Here is a 27,000-nt window from a genome sequence, read left to right as displayed (position 1 = left end):
TCGCGCTGGATTAGGGATGGTTTAGATTATCATATTTCTAATTGTATGGCTAAGGGTCCAATTTCCAGCAACATTGCCTGGAAATCGAATAGGTTTATCATGCCGGAAACATTAGTGGTGTTTCGTCTCCTCATTTATTTAAGGTTATTAAATTACTTGTTGAGGTAGGAGTAATATATATTCTTGTTGTACTATGAACAAAGATCCAAATAAGAAATGCTAATAAAATAAATAAACTATGATTATAGGGATTAGCATATAGTAATAGGAAACCTAATATGATGGAAATAAGAGAAAATGTCTGGATGTATGAGATATGCGTCACATATCGTGGAAAAACCTTAATACTACAAACAGTATCAACACTTGCTACCTATGACATCCTATACGCAAGGAAGATATTTCATGTTAGCATACTTCATGCAATACTTAAAAAAACAAAAGGATATAAAAGATTAATTTTATTGACGCTATATGAACGTTATTTTCATAGTATTTTAAAAAAACATCATCACTCCTTTGAATATCTCCAAAATTTCAGTTATTTGACTTTTAAACGATCTTAGAAAATATTTTCTTGAATATCACCAAGAAATTGACATTTCCTGCATAAAAAAGTTAACATGAAAAAGTACTTCGGTAATATTCTTTGGAAAAATCGCGTTTAATACAATGGGTTGAAGTATTCTTCGAAATTTTAAGCAAGGCGATTTTCTTCCAGTCTCCATCCCCGCATTGCAAACACCCTTGTCCTCAATGTTGTGGCTCTGCTGTCGATAAATTGACAACTGACACATCGTCCCATCCACTTATGAATTATTCCTGCATCTTCCACTCTCGGCTTGACCCGTTTCTGGCGCATGCGCGCTGAGATTGAATGAGAAAACGGCCTGCCATCACTAGAGATATGGGAACTGGGGGAAGAGGAAAGGTGGGAGTTGGGGTGAGGTTTGCAATTCAGGAGATGGGACAACTCTGAAACAGAAGGCGACCGAGAAGGTAGATTAAAAGCAATCCCTATTTTGGATACTCTATCACTTGCTCCATATTGAACACCAACGGGAAATACGATTTTGTCTTCATTCTTTGGTCGCCATTACTCAGTACGTATTGATTAGGATATCATTTCTTTATTCGAGTAATAAGACAACTGTGTTACATATTTAACTTTTAGAGTCTATTAGTAACATTCTCCAGAAAGATCTCTTCTCGATTGAATTGGAAAAATTTACAGATCGCCTTTGTTAAATAGCAATGTAGGTATTACGCAGCAATTCTGTTATTAAAATTTAGTTATTAAAAATCCTCTGGACCTGCAAAAAAATCATGTAATTATCAAAAATAAACGCCCCAAAGGAAGATTTTTTTTTTCTAAAGAATGAGAATTAAAATGCTCTGTTTGCAAAGTTCGACTGCGAATTTTGTGAAGGAAATAAATATAGAGAGCAATATTATCTCGCCCGTTGTCAAGATTCGGAAGTACGTATTCCACAAAAATGTCACCGATGTTTGTGCTTACGAAGCCAAACAGAAAATGCTTTGAGCCGAGAGAATATAGAGAGATAACCTGTGCTAGGAATATGCGTCCTAGAACCCTAATCAAGTTTGGTAGCTACCCTAGCAATTGAGCTGATACACCCAATAGATTTCCAATAAGTAAAATTGCTACGTTGACCCAATACATTGCCGGCCTCGGTGGCGGTGGGGTCAAGTCCTCGCCTGCCAAACCGTAGGTCGTGGGTTCGAATCCCGCCTGAGTAGGTGATCTCTATCCAGGGCATGGATGTTTATGTTGTACTTTGTTAATATTGAAAACCCTCGTTGTAAAAAGCCGTCATGTGCTGTTTACGGGGAATGTGATAATAAATAATAAAGAAAATAAAATACATGCTGAACAATGTTGCAAGTTCGTGAAGTAATTTACTAGGATATTACCGCCCAAGCAATTCCAACCGTAGTTACTCGTATTTCTCACTGTTCAATATTGTTTCCAATAGCTTCAAATACTTGCCTACTTACATACAACTTCTTCTTACGTTATTGTCAACGTAATAATGCTCAGTAATATTCTCAGCTAAAAATAAGAAGCAGAACACTTATGTTTCAGAAGTAAAAACCATTTATAAGCTGACAATGCGTATGCGTAGGATATTAGCGAGGATGAGGTGAAAATAATATGTTTGATGAAAGTCACGTTGGATGGCCAAGATGGTGACGTGATCTTGTAAAGATTGAAGAGATATTTTAAATTTAAAGTCGCATCTACTGAGTTTTCATTAGTTCCAATAACTGTTAAAAACTTTATATAGTGCATGCGTGAAAATGAAAGTGAAATAGTAAAGCTACTTTAAGTTTTATTGCCAAGTGTTTTTCGCAGTTGGAACATGGAGGAACCCAATTTGTCTGAAGAACAAGCATTATGAAAACGCTCTTTGGAAGGTGAGAATACACTATCTAATGAACGAAAATGCATATTTAGGCAAAATGTTCAATATCTTTTCTAAACCCTGCACGGATTGCTAAAAGAATTTTGTATGCTCTTAAAGAAATTAGTTACTGTGTTATAATACTTCACCCAATTTTAAGCCTCGAAAACACATTACAAAATTCATACAAAACCGTCAGCCTCGAATAGCAAACCTTTTGCCGCAATATTACCGCAAACTTTCTTCCATAGCTAACTGCAGTGATCATCGCTGATCGATATTTAATTATTCTAACCTATGCCTCTTTCTGGCTAAAGCAAAATTAAAATTTGAATCCACTTTTTTTTCTAGGTCGAAGTACAACTTTCTCCGTGTCATGAGATGTTGCTAATTCTGCTGTTTATTACGATCAAGTCTAATTTTAACCGATCCAGCGAAACTAGAACGATTTTTTTCTACGAACTAAATATTTATAATAATATTTAAGCTTCTTAATGTGGTTGTAGTGCCATTTTTATTCTTAAAATAGGATAAGTTAGGATAAAATAGGATTGGTTACTATACGGTGTCTGTATCATGAATATCCACGGGACAGTTCATTATTGAACTTTTCATCAATAATGAATGCAAGATAAAGTTCACATGAAAATGACATGCGTCACATCATTTGGCACAGCCATTCAAAGTAATTTATATAAGATTTTTTCTCTCGTTCTAGGTTTTGATAAGTACAAAGGAGGACTGGACACGGTGCATGACCTCACGGGACTTTACTCTGTCTACACTAATTGGAGAGGAATTGAAATAATGTTCCACGTTTCCACACAGCTGCCTTATGAAAAGCATGATCCTCAGAAGGTAAATATCCCTTGACCATTTCAGTTTAGTTCCCAGGTTTTTATGAAATACAAGCAGGCCAGCCGGCGTTGCTAGCGAAGGATAGTACCCAAAGAAGGGGGAAACTTGGAACTTGGATTTCATAGGATTTTTATGTTTTCTTCTTGAGCGTGTCAAAAAGTGAGCCGATCCGGCAAGATATACAACAGCAGAAGTTATACTACATGACGTAACGCACGGTAATGAGAAAACGTGTCAAACGCAATCAAAAGTAGCACAAAAGAGTTTGGGGGCATAAGATACACCAGTTTTCTAACTTAAATTACAATCCTTGCAGCCGCATAGAAACGCATGGCGGACAAACAAACAGACATCCTCTCTTATGCATATATAGATCATTTTAAAACATTCTCGAGTTCATTAAGAAATAAAGAAATAAAAAGAGTCTATGTCGAACAGTTGGTTACATCTATTACTAATATTCATTGTATCTATACGTTATTATTGTCCTGTACCTGAAATCTAATTTTTTCATTACATTCCTATCTTTTTGAACCTCGGGATTTCATATAAACTCAGGGATATGTGCAAAGCAGACCGTATTTTTGAGAGTGGCTAGGGAAATTAATTCATGGCATTGATCATTATCTGTAGGCTAAAGTCGTAATTGATACTTTTATGTCATATATGCTCGGAGTAACATCAGGCGTAGCGTCCTTTTCAATGCCTTAATCCTCAATGCAATTTATGGGTCCCGTCAATCAAGAGCGTCACTTAGCTAATCCACAAAATCTCTGCGGTTGAGCCCACATAATTTTCCGAACATTGCACGTCTATATCTCAGGGAGGATACTTATTGCTGATGTAATCCATATGATCAAATTTTAGTTGCATTACTTGATAATATTAACTTTCAATGCGTTAAACATGTAATATTCAAGCGCCATGCTAGCCAAAAATTCCAAAAAAGGCTTAATATTGTGGTAAAATTATTAAATAATGGATTACTTTGTAGATGGGTTATATAAGATACTTGAATCAATCATTTTGAAGCATGTCTGTGTTCGATTCAAATCAAATGACTCCAACACCATCTGCAATTTTATTCCTAGGAAGAAAATGCTATACATCCAATTAATGCAATAAAATTTTACACAAATTGGGTTAAAAATATTTAAATATATGTGTTAAGGTGTAAGCTTTCAAAGCCTCAGAAATAAATTATCGATTCAGGGACATTAAATTACCATCAATTTTCATTATTTTTAAGTTAAAAAGCCATTAGTGACATATCGACATATAATTCCAAGAGCAAATAAGCATTTGTACAACACTACGTGCTTGAGAAGTCACTAACGCTTTCAGCCGTTTTAAACAAAGTGAAATTAAATATTTTCATTTATCCGTTTGAAGTCATTCACCATCAGTTATATTTGCTTTGATTGCTTATGATCCATTTCACGAGTTTTAAATTGATTTTAATGTTGAAATCAATCAAACTTGCAGTTTATAAGTCTGCACAAAACCCTTTCATAAACTTAACATATAAGTTTTGTATCCAATAAAATTGAAGGCTTTTCAATTTTAACCCCAAAACATATTGAGAACGTCTTCTTCTTTGAGAGACCTATTGCCGCAGAACACTCAATTAAACTAGAGTAGAGATGGTGTAAGATGGTTTGTTTCTTTTACGTTGAATAAAGCGGCAGAACAGAACCCCATTATTTTTTTTTAATATTTTTATTTAAAACCCACCATCGTCAAAAATCCAAACCAAGTCCATAACTCAAGATTATCATTGTTTCTGTTTTAATTACTTCCATTTAGTCAACATGAAAATGAAAAAGGCTGATATTGTTACTTGTTTGGCTACTTTTGGTATACTGAGAATTAACTATAAAGAGCTAATGATTGAAGCTGTACTTTTTATGATACGTTTTGAGAAAAGTGAAATGGAAAAAAGTTATCCATCCTTCGTTCTAAAACAGTTATCGTTCGTTAAAACGCATTGAGTGTGGAATGGATTTAAATCGGGACATCAAGCAAATTTGCAACTAACGGGTTTGCAACTAAACGAAGAAACTTACGTTCCTAAACCGGTGAAGGAATTTCCTTCGCCGGCTTAGGCGGCGGCGGGGTAATGTTCCTGATGTCAACCCGATAGGTCTCGGGTTCAATTCCCGCCTGCATATAGGGAATTGATGTGAGTGATTGTCCTTTATACATTGTAGAAAACCCCGTCATAAAAGTCTCAAATTTAGCTGTTTTTCAAGGTTTGCTATTTAAGAAAAGTTGTGTTGAAGAAGCTTATTAGAGTCTCTTGGCAGTAAAACTCCAAGGGGGTCCCCGACTGAGGAAACTTTTTCCTCTTGCCAAATTTCCGCATGATTCATCTTATTTTTCAGTTCCTTAATCTCTTTTTTTTTCTCCTCTTAATCGCTTGGGCTGCAGCTCCAGAGGAAGAGACATATCGGCAACGATATCGTCTGCGTGGTGTTCCTCGAGGCGGACAACACGGCCTTCTCGCCCGCCTGCATCAAGAGCCACTTTCTGCACACGTTCATCCTGGTCCGGACGAGCCCGAGGATCCGAAGAAAACCCACCAGATACGAGGTGAGCGAAGATACACCTGCAGTTATAGGCGGATTCAGGGGGGCACGGAGCCACGTACCCCTCCCCCAGACGCTTAAAAAATAGACAAGAGTTTTTATACGGTTATCATTAGGTTCATTTTCTTTTGTACATAACGGACCCTTAATTATTTAATTTCATATTAATAACTTTCATATTAAAATAAAGAGAATATTTCGCATAGAAATTGCCGTGTGTTGCTTTAAATCATAAATATAAGAAAACAGGTTGCCTGTCAGGCCCTTGTGCTCTCCCCCCAGAAAAATATTCTGGAGTGCCCGCAGTCATATATTTCATGCATTGCTGTTTGAGGGTACAATTATGATTTTTTCCATTGTCCACTGTCAATTCCATGTTAAAACTTGGACTTACGGAAGTTGGTTGAGAAACGAAGCGTATCATAAAATAAATTTTAAAAATCATTCGCCTTCGCCGGGAGTCGAACCCGGAAATCCGGAGATCTGAGTTTGAACCCCGGTAATGGCGAATGAGTTTTTCTCTGCGGAAGTTTGGCCCAGTTTTTGCGTTGCGGGTGATTCCGTAAAGTTTACACAGAGGATAATCTCGGTATATATACGAAAATTAAAAAAAATATATCTAGCAAACATTAAACGATATTCATAATAATAATACTTTTTCCCCAATTGATTGCTAATGCTAACGAATGGTCCCTTAAAGAAGACCAATTTCAGGGAGAGAGATGGATAATTCGGAGTGGAATAACTACCTAATGTATTATGCTGTGTGTGTTGAAAGTGATCCCAAAAATACGGAATCAAATATTTTCTTCGAGGCAAAAGTGTTGGCCTCCCCTTAATTCATCCACGTACGTACTTACCGTCTTTTTTATTGTCGATGGAATTCAAGGCAGACTGCAATATAGCGCTTACACATGAGCGATCACGTATTTCAGGGTTAAAAGAGGTGCAAATTTCTTAAATGATTTCTACTTCACACGATATTTCTTTTCATTGTCTCAAACTCAAGATTCGTGAACGCGAAACCAATTTTATTATTCGCACAATAATTTTGAATTAGAGCAAAATCCCTTTCTTCACTCCTCTTTGAAGAAAAAATCTAATTTCCATGATGCCAAATTTCTACCAATTGAAGGCGTTCACCATTAACTTCATTTAGCCTTCATTTTTTACTAGTTCACCTTTTTCCGAGAAAGAGAAAGCCCAAATCATTAGTTGGCGATTGTGTACATGATGGCTCTATACTCTTCTGCATGGCAAAGCATGGCTCGAAACTGCAGCAATAGTGAAAAGTTTGATTTATTCCGGCATTCGTCACTAATTCATCGATGTTAAAAATGTAGGATCAATGGCGTACCGGAATGCAAAATTTTGGAGGGGTCTCTAAGAGGTCATGGCGCAAGCGAGTCAATTTTTCAGAAGAGTGATAACGGGAAAGTTTTATTTTTCAGAAAATATTTTTCCACCACTTGCGTTTTATCCCCGAAAAGTTAAAAAGTGATTTCTCTCCGCGCGTCGCGCTGTTCAATAATTCTTTAGATTTCACTGCGCGTGTTCCTTTTTTTTATCCTTTCGCTTCATCTATGCATTGCTGAAAATTTCATGTGAGGGAGGTACTACAGAGAGTTTAAATAACACAATGGTTACTTTTCCAACATGATTTTTTTGAGTTCAACCATATTGAAAACTTACATTTTAAGCAACGAAGAGGATATAGGTTTTCTAGATTTTGGAATAATTTAAGCATTTTCTTAATAATTTTTGCATTTTACGATAGTGAATGCTCATTTTCTATTTTCCTGTTATTTAGATAAATAATAAGAGAATCCAAGATGGCGCTGGGCGCAATAACAAAAGACAACACGCTATGCGCATGGAAATGAAACAATGATATAATGTCATACATTATTTATTAACCTTTAACATAAAATTGTACATCACCAAACACACCAATGGAAGCAGTATCTGGGGTCAAATTGCTTTTACAAAATACAATTAAACGATCTTCAGGTTTAAGCCTCATACACCTTTTAGATGTTAACACATTCAAAGAAACAGTAGTACAATGCTCCTTCTGATAAGATTGGAAATTATTAATTTGAATAGTTTTAAAACACAAAACATCAGATGTTGGAAAACTCTCCAAGCCACCAATATTCATTGTAACATTATTAGGAATCCTTGAAAATAGTGAGCCAATAAGAACCTTGTGCATTATGGTCGTTACCAACAGCAAAGGTAAACTTAAATCCAAATAGAGTTCCAAGGGTATCAGCAACCCACACGTTAACAGCTCCAGAATGATTAGCCTTCAACACAGTACAATCCTTTATTATTTTCTCCACAGGCTTCCGAGGAGCTCCCCTTCTTATAGAACAATACTTAGGCATGTTGTACCAATACTGACGTCACAAGTCAAACTCAGCTCTCTCAACAAGAGAGGCCACTCTAATCTATCCCTGCTTTTTCGGATACTTTAAGCATTACATATGTGCAAATGCTCGCGTAAGATGTAGATGCTACCGCTTTCGCAGCTAAAATCTTCCATCTTTATTTGCTCCTTCTTGATTTTGATCTTCGTGTGCTGCACAAACTGACAACACCCCTTGCCTCTAGAGAAAACACCCATTTAGGTTGTTTCCCAGTTATTCAAATTATCACGCTAATATAAGTAAGAGTCGTGCTCGTCACAAACTAAGCCACAGGAAAGTGACTTTCACACGGTCAAGAAAGGAGGGCAAGTTCGTTCTCCTAGTTTATCGAGGATAAGGTTACGAGGATATCCGTAAGCTTCACCTACGTTTCGCATCAGGGATCCTCGGATCATTAGCCTAACATTCTATGGTCTATTCAAAATATATTCGTAAAAGTTCTTTCCTAAGGTGCACATGAACTGAGATTTGACAACTAATTAAACGCTGTCCTCAGGTATGTATTATTTACAGCTAACGAGCTGCTGATTAAATAATAGCTGAATATTGACTGAGTTATAGTGCTTAGTCATGCTTAGACATTGTGCCATGGCGTTTCAAAGTTATCGTTGAATTTACAGTGCGTAATATGATTTTTTTACTCGTGTGATGATTCCGAAGATATTTTGTTTTATTTTTCCGGCTATTAAATTAATCGAGCTGTGAAAAGTATCGCTCGCTATTCAATAAAATCAAATATTACACGAGAGCCTTTGAGGGCAGCATATGTGGTTTTTTTCAGATATTACATCCATGCGAAGAATAATCCACCTTGAAAGATAGTTATCTTGAAAAGAAAATTTGGTAGGTATTCTTTACCGCTTTTATTTTAGCCAGTACAAGAAATGAAGAATATTCGAGGTCCAACGATAAAAAAATTTTTTTTCACTAAATCACAAAAGAGGAAATTTTTTCATAGGCATTTTTTTATAGGTTTTACATAGGAAACAAGCAGTAAGTACTGTAACTCAGTCAATATTTAGCCATTATTAAATCAGCAGCTCTTCAGCTGTAAAGAATGCTTTTACTTAGCATTTAAGTAACCTTTGAGGAAACTAGAAAACTAATCCGAGGTCGTTGGTATGACGCCCAACTTAACCTGAAATGGACCCAAAATAAAAGCCTAAGTAGGTATAGTAACCTTTTTCCTTTAGTCTCAAACTAGAAATAAAAGCCGTGAAACTTCTCGAGACCACATTTTCCTTTAAATTGAAGAGAGGAATGAAGTGAAAAAAGGATACACATATTCATACGCCAAAGAGCATTCGCAACCTCTGTTCGGTGAAGGGATATAAACTGCCATCTACTTTCCTGGTTGTTCACATGATTGATATCACGGGGATACATGTGCCGGATGTCTCGCCAGATTCCATCCGCTAAAGAGCATTGAATCATGTTAGCATGGGGCGATCCCGGGGGGGAAATAATGCGGTCATCAGTCCTTTCGGTCGCATCGGAGGGGAAAGCACTCACTCACATTTCAGGAAGGCCGAGAGTGAGAAATCAACAGTGAAAAACGTGCGCTGCAGGCGAGGGGGAGAAATAGGGGACAAATGGTGAGAGAGGCCAAAATACCGATGAAAGGTGATTGTTCAACCCATTAAAACCCAATCTTGCTGCCAACAATAAGTAGCATTCAAAATGTATAAACTTTCAGCTCTATTCAGGAAAGATTTAAACTGCGTGTTTTTTTGTACCGTAAAGTGTTATGGCGAAGTATGTAGCTGCCACAGTAATTATGATTGAGTAGAAAATTTTTGCATTTAAAAAATGAGAAATCTTGAAAATTAATTTCTCCCAGAAGCAGCTCTGAATTAGATAGGGTTAGGGGAAAATCATGACAAAAACACTATCCCTTTCCCAATCAGCTCACGCAAATCAATTAATGAAAGTTCGGCCGTGAAGCAGTTTGGTGAAACCTAACCGCGTATGTTCCTGAAACCACCGCGGATTATTGTTCTTCAGAGCAATTATGTGACTGAGTGAGAAAGATTTTGGGTCTTTTTTTCTTAATTTACGATTTCTTCCCTTTTTCATAACCTTTTGTTCTCGAATTCTCGTATTTAAATCACTTCTTTGCATTTTCCGGCCCAATCCTTTTCTTAAACCAATTACCCGGCTAATGTTTACGGGCTTAGCCCACTAAAGGTTGAAGGAACATTTCACTCCACTTGTATATGTACCGGTAGTGTAGTGGTCGTCATGGAGTGACTTTACCGCAATGACGCGACATTTCAGGGGGAATTTTAGGGAATCACATTCGGGATTATTTATATCTTACAAGCCATTGTATGGATAATTTTAAAATTGGTCATGTATAATCACCCTATTTTTAACAGTGGTTTTATTAATCATGCTCGATGGCGTTTCAGTTTTGCTTCTTCTTGTTATTAATTGCTTCTTAGTATTGCTATTCAATAACATCAAATATTACACTTGAGCTTGGTTAAAATACCGTTAAATTATTACCGTTATTACTAGTATTTTTAGTTATTAAAAGAAGGACTTTTTATTTTTATCTAAGTTAATTTTGGAAAAAAATAATTATCTCTTATTTCATATATAGCCTAAAGCTACGCTTTTATTGAGTTTTACAGCAAAGATTTAATCATACAAGTAGAGGGGAAAATGTAACGTAGATCACGTTTTACTATTATATTAACAACATTTACTTCATTTTCGAAGCACGACGGATTATTTTCCAAAACAGTAATCTTCCTTCTTTTACCACAAACCGCCATCCTCAAATACAAATACAAAATACCCTAGTTACATGCCTTCCAACGCATCCCCATCAGTACGTCAACTACATCGACGTAAAAGAGCTTGTAGTCAGACATTATCCGAAAGAGGTGAAACCCCCTGAATGTCACAATTTTCGCCCTATTCCCCCAAGTTTTGTATAGCAGATAGAACTCATAGTAAAGGCATGCCTTGAAAAAACCTCGTTAACTAATTCTCAACTGTTGAGAAGTTATTCAATCATTTATACAGAGGCACTGATTATATAAAAAGACAGACCACCAGAATGGCTTCAAAGATCCATTATTTATGTGCGGACTTGCATAGCTCTTAGTTGGTGTAAGCGAGAAACGGAACAATCATTTTGGGCATTTTTCTGGAATCGCTGCGAGAATTCGCTTTCTCGCTTGGCATCACATTCGGTGCGTGACGACCCCAGAAATCGCTCACTCTTTTTTCTCTGGGACATTGAGTAAACTCTTTCCCTCTATTCCCCTTCCCGTACATGCTTTCCTCTTTCGTCCCATTTATCTATCTATCTCCCTCGCCATTTCCTTTCGCTACCCCGCACCGCGACGCAACGGTCAGCACCCCCAGCACAAAGTTAATACGGTCCGTCGTCGTCACAGCACCAATTTCCACCTGCGACCAGTTTGCAAACGACCGAACCCTTTTATCAATCGAAAGGAAGCGATTCGGCCAACTGATGATGCAGAATAGGTTGACGAGCGCGCGTAGAGGGCGGAGAATCGTTTTTATTTTCGGTTGAATGGCTCGCATTTGCCGATGTCAAACCTTCGCTTCGTGTGAGGGAAATCCTTTTTTTGCCCAATACTCTCATTCTTCTACGAACGACACGTGGGTCTCCCTTCTCCTTGCTGCTTTCTGCGAGTATTTTCTTTTTTTTCTCATATTTTCATCGTGACAGGGTGATTTTTATTGCTCGCGAGGTGAAAATATCATTCTAAACATGGTATAGGCTTTAGTATTCAAAGCATAAATGAAAATCAAATCCAATTTCGAGCTTTGATGGGAAATCTTTTCGTTAAATTGCAGGTAATGCGTGTGTGCATTGAATTCCTAAAAACATCAAATTTCCATCGGTTTGATTGCATCAAGCTCTCATAAAATCATGCACTTTGCTAAATTAAATTCTTCGCTAAATATTAAGCGTTATACGTATAACTTTTTAAAAGAACGTTTTCGATGAAATATTGCCTCTCGAACTCGAGCAAAGAGAATCTGTTCAATATTTCTAATGTGGGTCATCAAATAATGATAAATATTCAATAATAAATAATATATTTTCGCAGGTTCATTTTTCCGTATTATATTGTTTATTTTATTGCCGGTGATTAGCTTAAAATACTCAGGTAAGCAACCATAATTTACCATTTTTAGACCATTAACATTGATGAAGTTTACACGTTATCACCTCAGGAAACTCACTTGAGAGACATTTTTTATTGATCGTCTTTAGTTTCAGATCATTATAATTCATTAAATAAGTTAAGTAAGTAAATTCTCATGATTTACCCATATTTGGGAGTTATTTATTTTCAGCATGCATTTCCCACGAATAAGCAAATTTTTATCAATAAATGGTACAATTATAGCCGGAATCTATAGCATTGATATCCAAGTATGATATTCAATTAGGCGATTTCCATTTCATTAAATAAAGGTATTTTATTTCTTTTGGTGTTTATGAGTATTATTACATAATTTCATCACCATTTTATGCTCACTTTAAATTCGCGTCATCCAACATTCTTACTATATTCCAGTTAAAACGATTTTGTAGCGTAATTTTTCTGCTTGTTGATGAGCTTAAAGATTCTTGCATTTTTCCCGCTACACAATTTTTCCTTTTGACAAACTGTAGATAATTTAAGGGTTTTTGGGAGAGAAGTTTTATACAACTACTTCACTGGTGATTCGCATTTTTAGTCAGTTTTTCTATCATCTGAATATTGTTTCTTAAGGATAATGAATTCTCGCCTTCTATTTCCCACCTTCACTAAACCTTCCATTCCTGATCAACATTCATTCACTTCACAGCCTTGCACGTAACCCCGTATTATTTTTTGCTCACGTTTCGCTCATATTTCCTGGTTATTCTTCCAGAGTTCTTTAAGGTTTCCAACAGCCTGAGTTTATTTTCCTGAAGATGACGCTTAATTCATGTAGACCAAGCCGAAATTTTTGTTTTTGCATCAATTCACTTTCTTTATGCATTCGTATACGAACGTCATTGTGATGAATTCATTTCAATAAGAGATGCCACAAATATATTATCTCAGTGCTAATTCACAAAGATTGGTTTGGATAGATGCGGTTAGAGCTCACCCCACACTAAGACACAGGTATGACAATGGCCACTTACGAAACAAGAAACTATTTTCATCTTCAGGATGAGGTCTTTTCCAAGTATTTTATGAAAATTCACACATTTTATTTAATCAGTTTACCTCTCTGAACATTTCCATGTCTCTCATGGCATCTTTAAATTCTAACCTCTAATTTCTCTGACCTTCGTTCAACCCCATTCTCAAAATTTATTCCCTCAAATCCTTAATCGCATTCCCCAATACTTCTCACCCTTCCTAATTCCTGCACTTCCCACCAGAGGCGTTTGAGGCTCTCAAAAGCAACAATTTATATTCAGTGTTTACGATAAGGTTTAATTAAGTCAATCCCAGTCACCAGTATATTTGGCGACTATTCAATCTGAGGTTTGTTGAGGTAATGGTAATCAATCAAGTTAGATAAAAAATAAACTAGGGAATGTTTGAGAATAATCTTTCTTTTACCACTGGTTAGGATATCTGAACAACTTTTCTCATTGCCAAAGGCCAATTCAGGAACAAGAAACTTCTCCAAACTTCAGAATGAGCACTTTGTATATAATCATTACTCATGCGGCAATTTTGCAACGAACATTCTTTTTTGACTTTTCCCCCATTTTAGACTCTTTACCCCGCGAAGCAGGCAGAGCTCGAAAAGTAAGAGTGGTAAGTGGACTCCTATTATTTTTATGGAAATGCTCAGAAAATCTTACTTCCACTAAGCATATTTGAGGTATTTTTTCAGTAACCTGTGGAATCATAAAATACTTGCAGATTGTATGCAAGGGAGACTAACTAGCAACAGAGGCTAGAAAATAAATCATATTCTCCGCAAAGACGGAGAAAGGAACTCTCTAATATATCTTAATTTTATCATGACTCTTCCTTTCTTTAAAGTTAAAGACCAACGTCGTCAATCTTGAGATTGGTTTCACTATCTCCGCACTTCATTCTCCCATTAGCTAATATTTTTCTCCTTTCACAACTTTTCTCTTAAAAATCCATCATTACTAGTTTAATTTTCAAAAATGTAACTTCTTATTCATAAAAACTTCGTCCGTTCAGTTTTAATTTAATAATAAATTTGCAAATAATTTATTTCAAAATATTTTTTTAGTGAAACTACGTGAAATTGCGTTGAAAACCTACGATAAAATAACAGGTTTAAGTGTTTTTTTCTTGAATGCCAACGATTAAATATCTATTTCAAGTAGTATAAATTTATCATTACTCCTTAACATACTGGAAAAATTAAGTAAGCCATAACTTAGGCTGAGTTTCGAATATGAAAGATACGGTATTCTGCAGCAGCACTTTGAGCTGAGGTGGTTCACCCCCCGAGACAAATAATAAACGGGTACGTAAATTAAATATGAACTCAGTGCTATTACCTTCTTGACAATTCACATTTCCCATTTATTCAGGTTCCCCTCTTAATGTTCCAGGGTCTCTCAAGGATATTCCATTCTCACCTCGTATTTCTCCGACTCCGCCAACTCCCGTTCTCAACATTCATTCCTTCCCTTCGCAGCCTTAAACGCAACCCCCACAATTCTTTGTATTTCCCCAACCCCTAGCTCTTACTGCTACTTCCTACGCCTGAGGTATCTGATGCTCTCGGTCCTTCTTCCGCCTCCGAGGCCATCTTTCTCCCTCCCCCTCCCTAGCCATCAGCCTCGAAAACTCTCGACAACCAATTATCTTCCCAAAAGAGAGGGAGTGTTTTCCCTCTCTCCAACCCTGAGACAGTCAACATGTCTACCCCCGCCCCCTATTTCAACTTTCTCTCACTTCTGCCCATTCTGTCGCTTCACCCCTTAAGCTCAACCGTCCACCTCACCCATCATAACTTTGTCCCTAATGGAGTTTCCCCCTCGTAACTATTTTCAAGCACGTTGGAAGCTAGATTGATGGCCACCAGAGGCTGTTCAGGGGAAAAAATTATATTCTCTCTCGTGGAACTCTCGTGTTGCGTTTGACGAAAAGAAAAATTTAATCACACAGGGAGATCGATTGAAAGTGGCCCGGTTTCGTGATGTGGGTGATGGTGGGCAATTAATGGCTATCAAACGCTATATTTTTTTACTAAGTCTGGGCTCCCACAAAACCTTGTTTTGGTGTAATTGAGAATATTACATTTTCACTGCATTCATTTGGCCAATTCCTCTTTGATTTGTACCTAGGAAATGTTTTAAAGTTCGTCAGCTCTTCAGCTGGTGGATGCTCGCTTATTTTATCTGAATCTTTCAGCTCTTTAGCTTGGTTATTATATCCGAAACTTTTCAAGAATTTCTTACGCTCGACAAAAGCGCTATAAAAATCAATTAAAATAACACACACTTGATATTGGAGTAATTAGCATCGTATTGTCTTTACCCATTAATACCAAAATCTTGTGATGGTTATCACAAGACTCTGCTCTTAATTATACTATCTCTTAATGTTGTGTTCCTACATTATCGTTTCAAATTGGATAATAATTTCTTTTATAATTATGTTTTCAACACATTTTTATGTAGCCATTAATTACAAGTTTCTCGAGTTTCATTTATCAGTATCATCCTTATTAAAAGCTACATTCTCTTTCAGTCAATCATGCTTGAAATATGTTCAGTAATCTATGGATTATAAATACAAACTAACTTAAAAAGGCTTACAATAAGTCATATTCTCGGCAAAGATGGACAAGGAAAATCACTAAAACATGTTAATTTTATCATGACTCTTTCTTTCTTTCTTTATGGTTTATTATCAACGTCGTCAACCTTAAGATTGGTTTGACGCATATCCGCACTCTATTCTTCCATTAGCTAATATTTCACTCCTTTCACAATTTTCCTCTTCAACATCCATCGTTACCAGTTAATTTTCTGTGTTCCACGGCCTTCCTTTCGTCATTATCAACGTTTTATCGTCTTTAATGATTACTCTCATCAAAAGATTACGTTTCATTTAATATCCCATTAAATTGTCCTGTTTTCCTCTCAGGGTTTATATTGAAATTCTCTTTTCTCCGACTATTCGAGAGACAAGAGTGAGTGAATTAAAGTTAATAGGAATGAATAGGATAAGAGCGAAACTTTCCAATCAATTTTCTATTTCCAATGCTTTTAATGACATGATTTTTTTCTGAAAGCTCTTACATTATCGAAAATACGGAATTTGTTTCTAATGCTATAAATTATTGGCATAATATCTAATTTATGATATTTTTCCGTAATTTTGTACCTTAGTGCTTCAGTTACCAGCAGGCGATAGTCTAACACTGAAAATTTATAGTTAATATTATTAATATTAATGTAATTTAACTTTAAATTTCCATTAAAAACTTAACTTCCCTTTGGAGCCCCCTTTGAACAAGTTTGAGAAGACCTCTCATTTCTTGCAGGTTTTTATAAATTCACCCAAGTAATGTCTCTTATAGGTCATGAACGTATTTATAATCAGTTCTATGGTAGGTCTCCGGATTCATTTCATCCGGAAGTAGTATGAAAGCATAGTATACTAGCATAGCATCACAGTATGATAGCATACTGTACGACATAAAGGTACTTGCCATAGTGGAGGCTTCCATCATTGCCTAGTCTCAAATTAATTGCTAGGGCAAAACATTTCTTTGTATCGGAAATCGAGCCACAAAACTTTGGTTTTCCACTTGCTGAAAAATTATTTGGACAATTACGGCACCTGGATTACTTAGTGTTCATCCCAGTGGCCTTGAAATCCAAAAGTCTGTCCTTTGATATCCGATAAGTATCATTATTTCTCATTGAAAATTAATGTGTACTTCACCGCCGTTCACGTGGAAGTTTTGAAATACGCCACATTAACTAACTCAGGATTTCAGGAGGTGGTTTCCAGGAGGAATTCAGAAGGCGCAAGTATATATTACCAAATGGCTCTATAAGTTTGCTTTTTAGCACTAACAATAAGCCTTTCCTGCAAGTATTTCATTGTTTATTTTTATCGTGGGTTGCGTAGATCTAGGCGTTTGACAAGTACTTTTTGTGCATAATGTCTTGAAAATTTAGGCCTAATTGACGCTGAACAAAAATCCATTTGCTATCATTTCACGATAACACCTTCCAGAAGCCTTTTACAAACTTTCCCTTTTTTGTATGTCTGTTTCATCCATTCACGGTTTTCCTTTTAATTTGCCCACAGGTTTCTGTGGTGACGAGAGATGAGGTGGGAGCGTATAAGCCCTACCTCTGGGAGCAGTCAGTCTTCGACAAAGGCCCAATGTTCCGGGAGTGGCTGCTGACCAAGGTGGTGAACGGCGAACGCGCTTCATACTCGGCGCCCAAGTTCGCCCGCATGCAAGAGAGGACGCGCAGCCAGATGCTCGAAGACATCGTCGCCAACCTGCAGAACCACGCAGAAACGGGCCAAATACCCAAGCCGTACAGGTGAGCGCAAATGGCCTGGCGGCGGTTTCATAACATAACCTTTGTTATCAGATGTGCATAGTTAAATTTTATTAAAGAAACATTTATCATAGAAGAGGGAAATGAACAATAAATAATTATAGAGGGCAAAAACGACATTTTTAAGCATTTTTTGCGAATATTACTAGTTATTACTTCATATAATATAACTATTAATCATAAATTTAACAGTTTTCCTTTAGTCCTTAAAATTCCAGTAACTTTCTCCCCAAATTTTTGTCTATTCGCAGTTAAATTATAACACTGGCGCTGTTATCGTTGCCTTGCATTTAATTTTGATCTATGATGATATGGCCATCGGTATTTTTTATGCACAGTCCACAAGGCATGTTTATTCGCTTATTAAATTACAAATATAGGAGAAATTAATGCAATTCCCTAAGCTTCTTTCAAAATGAAAATGCTTTCCAACCTTGCCACGTCATACCACGAATATTTCAAGAAATTTTAATATTTATTTAAAAAAAAATTCACGAAACTAATACTCACTTCGCAACCAGGTTGCCGTAAAGCTTTATTCGTATTATTTTCCCATTCACTGCAACATGTATTTTTAAATTTAATTGCGCAGGAAACATATAAAAATTTTAATGTGATAAATTTATTGAATGGCACAAAAGGAAGAAAAAGTTATTTTCCCTTCTATTTACTTAAAACTATCCACTATTCACCGAAAAGGAACAGAGTAAAATCCTTAGCGCAATATGGTGGGTTGGTGCCACATCAACTTACCCCAGCGAGGCGTACCCAGCGAGGGGCAGGAGAGGGCAGCTGCCCCCCCCCCCCACCAGAAGCAAAAATCACAAATTTTTTTAAGGAAAATAATATTTTTAAAGCAAATAATTTTAAAAATTAATTTAAAAAACTGTTAGTTTCCTTAAAACGTTGATTTCATTCACCTTTTCCATCCTTAAATCTTACCTGCAATTTGAACAACCAAGGCTTGCCCCCCCCCCCATAGTTTTGATCCTGGGTATGCCCTTGGTCTGCCCCAATAGCTAGATAAAAAATGTAAAAAGACGATTGGTACCGAAAATCGTCTCTCCATCACAATTTCACAGCTGAAATTCCCAGATGCCTGGGAAAATGGTAACGCCGGAGACGGTATCGCAAATGAATCTCTCTGCTTGTGTGCACACAGGCGTGGTTCTTGGCGTCCCATCGGCCACATGCGGCCCTCGAGTCCGCTCCTCGATTCCGTCCGCGATCAGTTCGAGGACTACGACCAGCTGGCCAAGGACTTCACGCGCGTCTTCCTCAACGTGCCGGCGTCGCTGGGCGGCGCCGACGCCAACAACAACGCTGCCCTCTTCGACGTCTGCTTCATGGTGGGACAGAGCAAGCAGAAGGTCAAGTTCATCGGCGTGAGGGCCATTTTGGGCGTCAGAAGCAGGTGAGTGAGGCCCTGAATATCAGCGTAAAGTCCCAGCGAATGGTACACAAAGTAGCGCCATACATATGGGTAAAAAATCCAGTTTCTACTTCTGAATCTACATACTAACCTGGGAACATCGGGATTGCATGGACACAGTAGCGGATCTATGGGGGGGTGGGGGCTTTGGGTATCCAATTTACACTAGATAAATGGTAATTTTTTTCCGACCCCGACTACTGCTGGAATTTTAACCCCCACTTAGCCTCCCCTTGTCCCTATCCTGTATCCACCACAGTATGGACGTACTAATATTTATTACTAACCGTAAGGGAATTATAGTTTTCCACTCATAAAAGTAAATATTATTTCATTCAGAGGAGTGGCCAATCACCCGCTTGCTGCATTAGGGTGATACCAAAATCAAAAAGTTTCGAAATGGTATTTTTTGTGCTTGGCTCCAAGCCGGTCTAAAATCGAGTGAAAAAACTTTGGGCTCAGTCGGCCGGCGTGCAGAAGTCGCTCATCGGCTTTAAATTATGAAAAATTTTGTCGGCGAAATACTCGGTTTTGCCTACCTCACAGGACTATGTGGCTTGGCTGGGTGGAAATTCCTTGCTCTTCTTCACTATTTGAGGCCGTTGCGCACCATCTAAACATTTCCGATTGACCCGAAAGTTATTGTACTTTATTTTGGACCGCATTGAAACCAATATCACAAAAACTCCATAAAATTTCGAAACATTCAGCATGCAATAGGTTCTCCACATGCAGACTTTATGTTCATTAAAAAATTTAAATTTACGTAAGCAGTAATATTAGTACATACATTAAAGATTAACCCGAAAGGAATCTGAAAGGAATTCATACCCGAATTCCTTTCAGATGGACTTCCGCCGCTTTAGAAATCATGACTTCAATTGCTTAATAGCAACCCCCGTTTTCACTTGTTACCCTTTCCTCAGGATTCAGGGTTTAATTACTGCAGCAGTTTTTGTAACTTGGATACAATATTCTAAATATGCGTATGGACAAAGGTTCTCTAAACGATAAAAATTTTCATATCATGACTATCTCCCATAAATTGCTAATAGATGATTGGACTCGACTAGGAACCGATCCCCGATTATTCAAAAGCTTCTCTGGTATTATTCAATATTTATTTAGTATACGTATTACTTCGTACCCGTTCCCGTGACTGCGCGTAAAGACATTTGATAGAGCAGTGCTTACCAATTGTGTATTCATTAAAAATAAAAATGAATAGTTTTAGCTGTATTACTTGCCTTTCAAGCATTTTTACAAAAAAATTACCTCTAAATAAGTTTAATAAAAATGAAACAACAGGTAGTCTAATGCAAATTAATTTCACCAATTTATTTGCATGACGCTTGCACATTTACATACATTTTCATTAATTAGGTTCATGAATGACTTTTTCTAGTTACTTTATGTCGATGAATGATCAAATAGAGATAGAAATGGAAATATGATCTTTCCTATACATTCTACGCGCGCGTTTAAAGGCGATGGTTAAAATTTTAATTTCACGAGATGAAAAGAAATCAATACGTCTGAAACTTTAGGAGCCATATAATGAGGAAATCTTTTTTATTGCTGCCTTTGTTATTCCAGTCGAGTGCTTTCATTCATTGTGATTAAGGGATTAGGGATTTTTTCCCCTTTTCATCCACTCATGCCTTTGAAGTCAGCTCAGATGTTCATTTCACTAGTTGCGCAAGTCAACAAGTTTCAAGTCTCTCTCCCTTCCCTTGTAATTAATTTTTTATCTCAGTCAGACTATTTTTGCCACTTTAACCCATTACAGCGGCAGCTTTCAACAGCTTCTTTATTTATAATCCGGTTTGGCACTGAAAGTAATAAATATCGCAATAAAGCATTCATTCAAAGAAAAAGCTATGAACGTATGATGCATACTTTGCATTCAAAATCAAGTTCTGTTTCATATTCCGTTAAAATTTAATACAAGCTTTAAATAGGTCCTTAAACTGGAAAATAAGCTGAATTATATAGAAATATTTTATCAACGTAAGATATCTTACCAAAATTCATCGGAAGATCTTGACTAAAAATGCAGTAACATGGGTTATTAATGAATATGAATCGATGATTATAAATAGGGAATAGTTCATTTGCGTAATTTTATATGTGAAGAAAATATTTCTACCAAAATGCTTCAATGGGACCTGAATTATAAAATATTCAGAATACTCGAGGTTTTAATATGCCCTAAAAAAATTCAATTTTTCTTTTAATCAGATGGAGGAAAAAATATTAAAATAAAAAAATAAAATACTTTCAACTATGTATAAGTACCCAAAAAAACCTACGTTCCTTGCGTTCGTGGACTTAGAAAAGGCATTTGACAATGTGGATTAGAACACAATGCTTGGAATCTTAAAAGATATTGAGGTTCTCTACAATGGCAGAAGAAACATCCACAGTTTATTCAAAAACCAAATAGCGGTGATAAAATCAGGGCCCAGCTGTAAAGAAGCAAGAATATGGAAGTGAGATTAGATTAAGAGATTAAATAGATTATGGATCCAAGAAAATTTTCAAATAAATTAAGAAGTGTTTCTATCAATTTTATTTTTTCTTTCGGGGTAAACTGTAGGACTAGATAGTGTTTAAACAGTTTCGTTATTTTACAACAAAATATGCGTTCTAAAAATACGCAAAAACCATTTCATTAATCTACATTAATATTTTCAACTTATTGTTGAATATGAATGTTGTAAATGCAGTGGTATTTCCTAGGTTGAGTTACAAAGTTCATGAAGTTGACAAAACGGCTAATTTTATGGTGCGCGGAGTCATTTATCACACTCGCGTTTCTTGATTTTTGAGTTTTTCGTAAAAAAATCGGAATTGAGAATAAAATTTCCTTTAAAATAACGCATTACTATGGCATGCACTGAAGTCCAGATATAGATTTTCAAATTATAGCGGAACATCATTTTGACGCCGACAGTAGGGTTGGAGGTAGCGCTCTGTTTGCAAAATTAGTGGTCGCATTCCCAACAATACGGGTTTTTTCATCACCCAAGGCACTTGTGTAGTTATAATCGTTTAATATTTCATGGATAAGGGCTCACCAGTAAATTTCATGCAAATAAATTCCGCGATATCACTTCAATGAAACCCAAGTCCAGCCGTTTTTAATGAGTGATATGGCCTCGAATCGTTATCGTCCTCTAGCATAACTAAAGCAATAAATGAGAAGTTGAGCATGCGGTGGATTTCGAAAACTTTTAACCCACGGATAGGAAATTTTGAGGTGAAAACAATTTGAACGAAATTTAAAAATTAAATTAAAGCCATAGAGTGGCAGCTACCTTAGCTAAATACTTATTGAAAACGGAAATTTGCCACATTCATTTCAATTCACACCCCCAACTATTCACTCCCAAAAGAATTCATAGTTCATGGACAATATCTTTTAGAACAGATTATTTTTATTTTTACCGAAATACCCTGCCACATTTAATTAATAAAATGATTGGTATCTCAGAGCTATTTCAATTGAGGGGTTGAGAAGTCTAGGGGTACAAGTTATTTTATTCTAAACAGAGTTAGGTATGGAAATTGATGGAATAAATAAGCAAAAACCTGGTGAACAAGGGATGCAATTGAGTCTTTGGTCTGTGTTGACATCAAGTGGTGAATAAAATGCACCTCGTTTGTTTCTAGATCTCGTTTGTTTTCTTCACCTGATTTCATCCTCGCTCTGTTAGGAAAGAAAATCACTTGTACCCCTTGGCTTCTATTCCCCTCAATTAAGAATATAAGTCTGTAAAGGAAACATGTTCATCTGCAGGCTCGAGAAGTGTCTTTTTTTTATTTTTGTTGAAAGCGTGACTCTCCTCTCTCCCTCCCGGCCGTTTCTCGCCCTGCAGGGTGTTCCAGGAAATGCTGTACGGCATCTCGACGGGTTTCGGATCGCCTCAGGTGCCGGTGGCGGAATTGCTGGCCCGCGCCGTCCCCACCCTCCACAGTCCGCAGCAGAGCAAACCCAAGAGCAGTAACTTCCTGCAGGTCCCGGACATCGAAACACCCAGGTGAGACAAATCAACAACACAGTCCCAAAACCAAAGTTTCGAAATGTTGTGGAGCTTTTTGTGATATTGGCTCCAACCCCGTCCATTATAATGTAAAATAACTTTGGGCTCAGCCTGACAACATGTGGAAGTCGCTCATCGGCTTCAAATTATGAAAAACATTTTCTTTCGATAAATAAAACTTTTGGGTTAACCCTCGTCTCGTGGCTTAAAATTCAACGTTTCTTCCCCTCTCTCGGGGACCTCTTCAGGACTAATATTGTTTGTAAAGTTATATGAAGAGCTAGTTATCTTCATTTTTTTACCCGCAATTGACCATAAAATGAACCGCGGTTATGGCAGTGAATCTGGAACAGAAAATAAGCGTGGATTTTCTTCCATTTCATGCGGTATTTAGATCACTTTTGTTTGTTTTTACAAAAATATCCTGCCGCATTCACTAAATATTTTTAAGTACCGTGAAGCCGCATAATTATGAAAAATATTTTCTTTTGATTAGTTAAACTTTCTGGTTAAACCCTTGCTTTGTCGCTTAAAAGTTAGAGAGGAAGAAACGTTGACATGTAGGGTAAATCAGGGAGAGATGCCGCACATTTTATAAAATAACTATATTTTGCTCCTTCCATTAAATTAAGTGCCTAGTCTTGTTTCTGGCGTACACAAAAAATGGAAAATTATATCATTCTCCTCTTAGCTGTAAGAGTTATTTTCGTAAAACATTACATCGCGGCGTCTACCCCGTTGTTACGGGTGACAAGCCGCACCTCTAAGGGTGATGCGCCGAATGTCATCAAAACCAACTAAAAATGATTCCTTTATTCTGTATCTCCATTAAAAAAGAAAAATTTTCGCATTATTTAAATTTTGAGAAAATAAAACATGCAAATACTTTTGATATGTTTTACTTTTTTCTAACTAATAGTACATTTCTACGATTTTAATTCAACTGATATACAGATTGTAAAACTAGAATTTGGTTCATGGCATTACATTATAAACATTCACATGTAAAAACCAAGAAATTTAACTAACATTGGCTATATTTATCCATTTTTTATTGAAAAATACAAGTTCGACCGAAAAAGTTCAGTTAACAGAGATTTAATTAATAGGAGATTTTTAATTCCAAAATATAAGTTGAAAAATAAAACAAGGCAATAAAATTAAGTTATGGCTTGCTTAAGTCAGAACTTTCTGTGCAAACTTAGCAAACAATTGGTCAAAATATGTGTAAAAATAATTATATTCTACACCACGCAAAAACATTTTTAGCATGCAAACTAAAACAGTTATGACGTTGATTAAAATGCGTTATAATTCATTTGAAATCATTTTCATTCTATGCGGCGTACATTTCGTATGAGAGAAATGCGGCATGTGTACCGAAGTTAAGTTCTTTTCCCTACAAGTGAGGCACCGCACCTCGTGGCTCTATGGCCTTAAAGGCCAATATGGCGTAGCTAAAATGAAAACATTCCGAGCAGAACTTACTGTTGCTGCAAACCTCGAACAGTCGTAACATAGCACTAGTTCAACGTCCGATACGAATTTAGTGCAAGTCGAAAAACCCTTTTTGAAGGTAAAATACCAGACTTATCTCAGAATTTGCGCTTTCAAATCTTCAAAAACCAATTTAAAAAACGAGACATCCTCACTTATTCCCTGGCATCCACTGCGCCCCTGCATTACGCATCTACTCGCAATCTGCGAGGAAAAGCCGAAACTAAGGGGAGTGCGCAGTCTATCCCGTATGCGGCGTCTCTACCCGATTTACCCCAAGCCAAAAAACGCGGGTTAACTGAAAATTTTTATCAATTGACAACATATGGACAACAAAAGTTTTAAACATTTTCAAATATTTTCTCGTAAAATACTAGGCTTTGCCTTCTATACAGGGATATTTCTCCTTTTTTTATTTGGTGGAAATCCCTTGCTCTTATTCACAATTTGAAGCCGTTGCGAAACATCTGTAACCCAATTTTGAGCCCAATTTTGTCGTACTTTGTTTGGACCGGATTAAAATCAAGATCATAAAAATGCCCACATAGTTTCTGAAGTTATATTAAAAGGTATTTATCAATATTGTTTTACCCGTAATTGAGTGTAAAATGAACACGGCCGACCGTGAACCCGGAACTGATAAAGTGTGCGCATTTTTTTCCGTGCATTGCTGTATATTGGTATTTTTTCCTAATATCCTGCCGCATTTACTTAATATTCTTAAGTACCATGAAGCCGCAACTCGGTAATTTTACCGTTGGTAAAAGTTTTCAAATGTGATCATGCCGCCGTTTTCTGCCAGCTTGCTACGAGAAGACGCGACCGACTGCGGTGACGCCACGTGGAACAGCCACCTTTATTTCTTTCAACTGAGTCAACGTCCTCTTTATAGACCTTAGAAAAAACTGTCCATTTTTTTCAAACTTTCGGGAGATGTTAGGAAGATGTTATCGAATTTAAAAGTGTTTCTGGTTTTACAAAATTATACACCATTTGCAATTTTATAGCATAGAGTTTATCTAAGTATATACAGTTTGCATTTCTCTACAGTGCGTAGTATCCATACCGTTTTTTTCGTCTTTGCCCTCATAGCTGAATCATAAAAACTGGTATATTTTTTTTCGCAAATGCGCGACAATTATCAAAATATTGATCAGCATCTTAAGTAATCAACCCGAATATTGGGTTGACGCAGCTCTCTACTCCGCTGCCCTATCTGCTAACCATTTCATATAGACATTTTTCCTCTATTTTACACCTGCAATAATTTGTCCCTAGTAACTTATGCACCATCCTATACCATTCGCCCCGTCCACTTTTTATTCAGCGATTGCATAACGGATAATATTGATATTTTCGTAAAATTCGAGAAACTTGAGCCATTGGTGGAAATGATTTAAATATAAAAAAGCATTCTTTTTTAAATTAACTCTACAATAGCATACATTTTTACGATATAGTAAAATGAAAAAAATAACGGTATAAAACTTCAGAAAAATCCGTGAAACTGTCCATTTTTTTCAAACTTTCGGGAGCTTTCCGTATTTGGAAGATGTTATCGAATTTAAAAGTGTTTCTGGTTTTACAAAATTATACACCATTTGCAAATGTTTCTCAGATTTGCAACTTAAAGGTAATTTTTTTCCTAACACGTATTCTCATTATTGCTTAAGTTTTTATTGAGGGATAAATAAATACTGTTAAAAATAATTTTTTTAAAGTATGATCAAGATCATTCATTAAATTAAAAGTTAATATCAGAAAAAGTCATGAAAGACCCAACTCATCTTGCAGAACGTTATTTTTACCTTGAATCGACATTTCCATCTCTACAAAAAAAAACTACTTCACCTACACACTACACACTTTCACTAAACACTGGATCACTTATTTAAAATAAACCTGGTTAAGCATTAACTTTATAGTTTAACTTGTGCTAAAATGGTGGAAAAAATGTTATCGTGCGTAAAAATGCAAACTCTCTGTTCGTCCCAATAAGTTTATCTAAGTGTATACAGTGAAAAAATCATGCATCAATGGCGCGTATTAACGACAAAACTTGATTTCGGAACGTAACTGAAGAAATGAAAAGTCTTTTCTCTAACACCACTCTCATCAGAAAAATCTTTCGAAAAATTACCTCTCTTTCTCTCTTTTCATCAGAG

The 27,000-nt window shown here is 36.5% G+C and overlaps 1 protein-coding gene across 1 annotated transcript in view; it reads left to right on the top strand.

The window, feature by feature from the left end:
• The first annotated feature begins 3,151 nt into the window (after positions 1-3,151).
• Positions 3,152-27,000, top strand: part of LOC124174039 (rap1 GTPase-activating protein 2-like) — a 39,054-nt gene continuing 15,205 nt past the window's right edge. The window contains exons 1-5 of the mRNA XM_046553178.1: positions 3,152-3,284; positions 5,715-5,876; positions 17,598-17,842; positions 19,023-19,274; positions 23,174-23,335. Of these exons, the coding sequence (XP_046409134.1) occupies positions 3,234-3,284; positions 5,715-5,876; positions 17,598-17,842; positions 19,023-19,274; positions 23,174-23,335 (872 nt within the window). The 5' untranslated portion in view covers positions 3,152-3,233. The remainder of the gene's footprint in view (positions 3,285-5,714; positions 5,877-17,597; positions 17,843-19,022; positions 19,275-23,173; positions 23,336-27,000) is intronic.

This window comes from Ischnura elegans, chromosome 2 (genome assembly GCF_921293095.1).
Source record: "Ischnura elegans chromosome 2, ioIscEleg1.1, whole genome shotgun sequence".
NCBI lineage: Eukaryota > Metazoa > Arthropoda > Insecta > Odonata > Coenagrionidae > Ischnura > Ischnura elegans.
This window is presented reverse-complemented; position numbering and strand designations above follow the sequence as displayed.